At 53.0% G+C, this 4112-nt stretch overlaps 1 protein-coding gene across 1 annotated transcript; it reads right to left on the reverse strand.

The window, feature by feature from the left end:
• Positions 1-327: 327 nt before the first annotated feature.
• On the reverse strand, positions 328-1863 carry LOC132528050 (5-beta-cholestane-3-alpha,7-alpha-diol 12-alpha-hydroxylase). The gene has a single exon (XM_060164076.1). It carries the CDS (start codon positions 1861-1863, stop codon positions 328-330), a length of 1536 nt encoding a protein of 511 aa, XP_060020059.1.
• Between the last annotated feature and the right edge of the window lie 2249 nt (positions 1864-4112).

The following is a 4112-nucleotide window of genomic DNA, read 5'->3' on the forward strand; positions in this document are numbered from 1 at the left end:
ACAACAAAAGCAGAGTGGGAGGGTGGAGACTAACGTTTGCAAGATGCTGCATTGCCCACCGTAACCAGTGTCTATACTGCAGGACTTGTCAAGGCATGTATTAGCCCCCAAACTGAGTTGCCCACAGATATTTCCCCTTCCCTGGACTTCCTGTGAGAGGCAGTTTCTGCAGAATCCACTGTGAGAGACAGTGTTTTAAAGAGAGAAGAAGCAGCCTGTGAGGCGCCTAGAAGGAGGCCAAAGAGCAGAGAGGGCAAGCAGGTCAGAGGAAGGGCTGGTCTGGGGCTTCAGAGGGCTGAGCGGAGCTGGAGACCCCAAGGGAAGCCCCTAGCCAGGCTTGCGGCCACCTGGGCAGAGCTCACTCCACAGGCGCAGGCGGTAGCGGAATCGCACCTCGTGGCTGGGCTGTGTGGTGCCAAAGCCCCAGCGCTGGGGGTCCACGGGTGGCACAGGTGTGTCAGGGTCCACCAGCTCCAGGTCAAAGTGTGTGACCACGAGCAGGACAAAGAGCTTCATCTCGCTGAGGGCCAAGAACCTCCCAGGGCAGATGGAGACACCCGAGCCCCATGGCATGGTGTAGTGGTGGATCTTCTTGCCTGCCTTGTAGAAGTCTACTTTTCGGCTGCCGCTGGGGGTGAGGAAGCGATCGTACTTGAAGGTGGTGGGCTCCGAGTGGATGTCGGGGTCCATGTGCACTGAAAGATAAGGGAAGAGGGCCAGGATGTCTCCATTGCGGAGCAGGTACTCCTGCCCATTGGCCATCTTCAGGCTGTGGTCACTGTGCACCACCCTGAGGAGGGTCGGCGCGGCCCTCAGCCGCAGTGTCTCCTCCATCACGCTGTCCAGCACCGGCATGCGGTGCAGGGCACTGACATTAAAGTTGAAGGACTGCTTGGCCTCCAGCCTGGCCTCTCCCAGGACCTGGGTGGCCTCCTCCCTCACAGCCCGCATGGCTTCTGGATGCTTCAGGAGGAACAGGAGGACCCAGAAAGAGGTAGGCCCTGTGTTACCCTGGGAGGCCCAGAGCATCATGAAGTTGAACTTGTCCTGCATGGCTGGGGCGACTCCCTGCTCCCTCAGAAACTGAAGCATATAGGTGATCCAGTTGCTTATGCCGTACTTCTCCATGTTGTGTTCCACAGAGAGCGTCTTATGGAAGAGACGCTGGAGCCGGCCCACTTCCAGCCATTCCCGGGGTCCCAGTAGGGAGTAGACAAACCTGGGGAACAGGCGGTCGAACTTGCGGAACTGCACGAATAATTCCTCTGCCTGTAGCAGGTCCTGTTCCTTGTCCTTTGTGTAGCCAAACAAGCCCAGGTAGCCGGCCTTGAACAAGATGTTGTAGCAGAAGTGAAAGAGGCCATCCTCACGCCAACTACTGGCATCCAGACTGGGGCCCGTGGGCCCCAGCATAACCAAGGACAGGCTGTCCAGCATGGCTTTGTTGAGCTCCTCCAAGCCATTCCCCATGAGGTGCTTGGTGCTGGCTGAGTGTATCATCTGGTAGTCTCCCTGCAAGGAGCGGTACCCAAATACCTTTAGCACCAGGCTTTCCGCATACTCCACAAAGTCTAGTCTTCTCTGCGTATCCTTGAGGATGGGGCCAAAGGAGAGAGGGTCCATGACAAAGGTGAAGTACTGGCCCCCTAGCTGCACCGTGAATATGTCCCCGTGTTTAGCCCGCATGTGCTTCAGAAATTCAAACATATTCTTCCGGAAAGCTAAAGCATGGCCCAGCCAGGGCACGGAGCCCTTATCCAGAGGGGGCTCCTTGGGTCTCTGTTGCCGGAGCAGCTCCTGCAGGTACAGGTACCCCACAGTGGCCACCATCAGAGCTCCCAGCACCAGACCCCAGAGCACCATGGCTGTGCTCTTCCAGGTTGAGCTCTGGACACGTTGTTCTCTGGGTGCCAGAGAGTTTGGGAGGTCTTGACAAGTTGAGGGTAGAAAAATCTGTCCACCTGGACCTTGCCCGGTGACTGCAAGTTACAGTAAATAACCCTGGCGAGACAGTACCTGGGAGCAAAACGTTCCCCTGGATTTTGTTAGGACCTTGTCATGTGGGAGGAGGAGGCGGGACTAGGAAAAAGCCCAGAAGGAAACCTCTAGCTATGGTCACAGCCCCCTCACCAGCTTCAGGCTTTGTTCTGACCTTTTCAGACCCAGCTCCAGCAGCTTCTCTGCCAAGCCTTCCTTGACTCCATCCTCACCCCCGTGACTTACTGATTATTCACTCCTTTATTTACTCATGAATTCATGTATTCATTAATTTGCTAGTTCATTCAGCAGAAATGCACCGAGCACTTACTAAGTTTCACATCCACCCCTTCCTTATCTTTAAAAGACCCACAGAACCTCCCAGACAGAGGACCCTTCAAGCACAGGCTCAGACTTCAGTCTCCAAGCCTCTCGCCAACTGGCTTGCATACTTCTCTAGAAAGAAATACAGAGTGGGGGGCTTCCCTGCTGGCGCAGTGGTTGGGAGTCCGCCTGCCGATGTAGGGGACGCGGGTTCGTGCCCCGGTCCAGGAGGATCCCACATGCCGCGGAGCGGCTGGGTCCGTGAGCCGTGGCCGCTGAGCCTGCGCGCCCGGAGCCTGTGCTCCGCGACGGGAGAGGCCACAATGGTGAGAGGCCCGCGTACCGCAAAAAAAAAAAAGAAATACAGACTGGGAATCTTGGAATTATGAAATGTCAGAGATGATAGGTACTTCAAACAAACTGTTTTATTTTACAATAAGGATCTAGGTTCAGAGTGTAGTGGGGACTTTTTCTGATACCTGCTCTAGCTTGGGTGAGGTGAGTTGACAGTTTACTGGGGACCTTCTGTGAGATGTCAGGCCAGGTCCCTGCCAGCAGGCCCAAGAAGGGGAAAGCTGTACCGTTGACTCTAAGGGTTTAGTCAAGCAACCTAGCTCATTGTTGCAATAGGTGATGAGGTTCAGACTCGATTCAACCAGTTCTGATGACCCCCAAGTTACTCTTTAACTTCCTAAATGACCTGCAAACAGGGACTTTGTCTCCTCAGATGACCATAAGATTCCTACATCCCCTCTTGAGGGAGTTCCCTTTGCCTTGTGCAGCTCCTCCCAGCAGGGAGCTGAAAACATCCACACTCTGCCTCCATGAAGTCCTCTCTGATTGCTCATGGCAGCCACAGCAAGTACTCAGCTCCACCAACTCTCCTTAGCCTTAGAATATGTTCAGAAAGGGAATTCCCAGGACTTCCCTGGTGGTGCAGTGCTTAAGAATCCACCTGCCAATGCAGGGGACACGGGTTCTATCCCTGGTCTGGGAAGATTCCCACATGCCGTGGAGCAACTAAGCCTGTGCGCCACAACTACTGAGCCTGCGCTCTAGAGCCTGCGAGCCACAACTACTGAAGCCCGCGCGCCTAGACTACAGCCTGTGCTTCGCAACGAGAGAAGCCACCGCAATGAGAAGCCCGTGCACCGCAACAAAGAGTAGCCCCAACTAGAGAAAGCCCGCGCGCAGCAACGAAGACCCAACGGAGCCAAAAATATAAATAAATAAATAAAATTTTAAAAAAATAAAAAAAGGGAATTCTCTGGTAATACAGTTGTTAGGACTTGGTGCTTTCACTGCGGTGTCCCAGGTTTAATCCCTGGTCAGGGAACTAAGATTCTGCAAGATGTGCGGTGAAAAAAAAAAAAAAAAAAAAAAAATATATATATATATATATATATATAAAATCAGAAACTGTGGGTCAAATCCAAAAAGCTGAACTTTGTCCCTCAGTTTTTAATGGATGGCAGCACCATCTTACATTCATTCTCACCTTCATTTATTCATTCACTCACACCCAGTCATCCATTCATTTCCCCCTTTCTTGGAACAGCACCTTCTATCCATTCAACAGATGTTTACTGTGCACTCAATTGCCAGAAATTTTGCTACAACCCTAAATGAGATAGACCTTGTCCCTGCCTTGTTGGAGTTTATGGCCTTGACCGAAGAAGCATATCATCACAATTGTGTTAAGTGCTGCAAAGAAGGGCAGAGTGGAAGGCTTCCCTGGTGGCGCAGTGGCTAAGAATCCGCCTGCCAATGCAGGGCACACAGGTTCCAGCCCTGGTCCGGGAAGACCCCAC

The sequence above is a fragment of the Lagenorhynchus albirostris genome, chromosome 10 (assembly GCF_949774975.1).
Source record: "Lagenorhynchus albirostris chromosome 10, mLagAlb1.1, whole genome shotgun sequence".
NCBI lineage: Eukaryota > Metazoa > Chordata > Mammalia > Artiodactyla > Delphinidae > Lagenorhynchus > Lagenorhynchus albirostris.

What these genes read in the sequence shown, in the direction of transcription:
- LOC132528050 (XM_060164076.1), bottom strand. Translation starts at nt 1,863, where the DNA reads ATGGTGCTCTGGGGTCTGGTGCTGGGAGCTCTGATGGTGGCCACTGTG.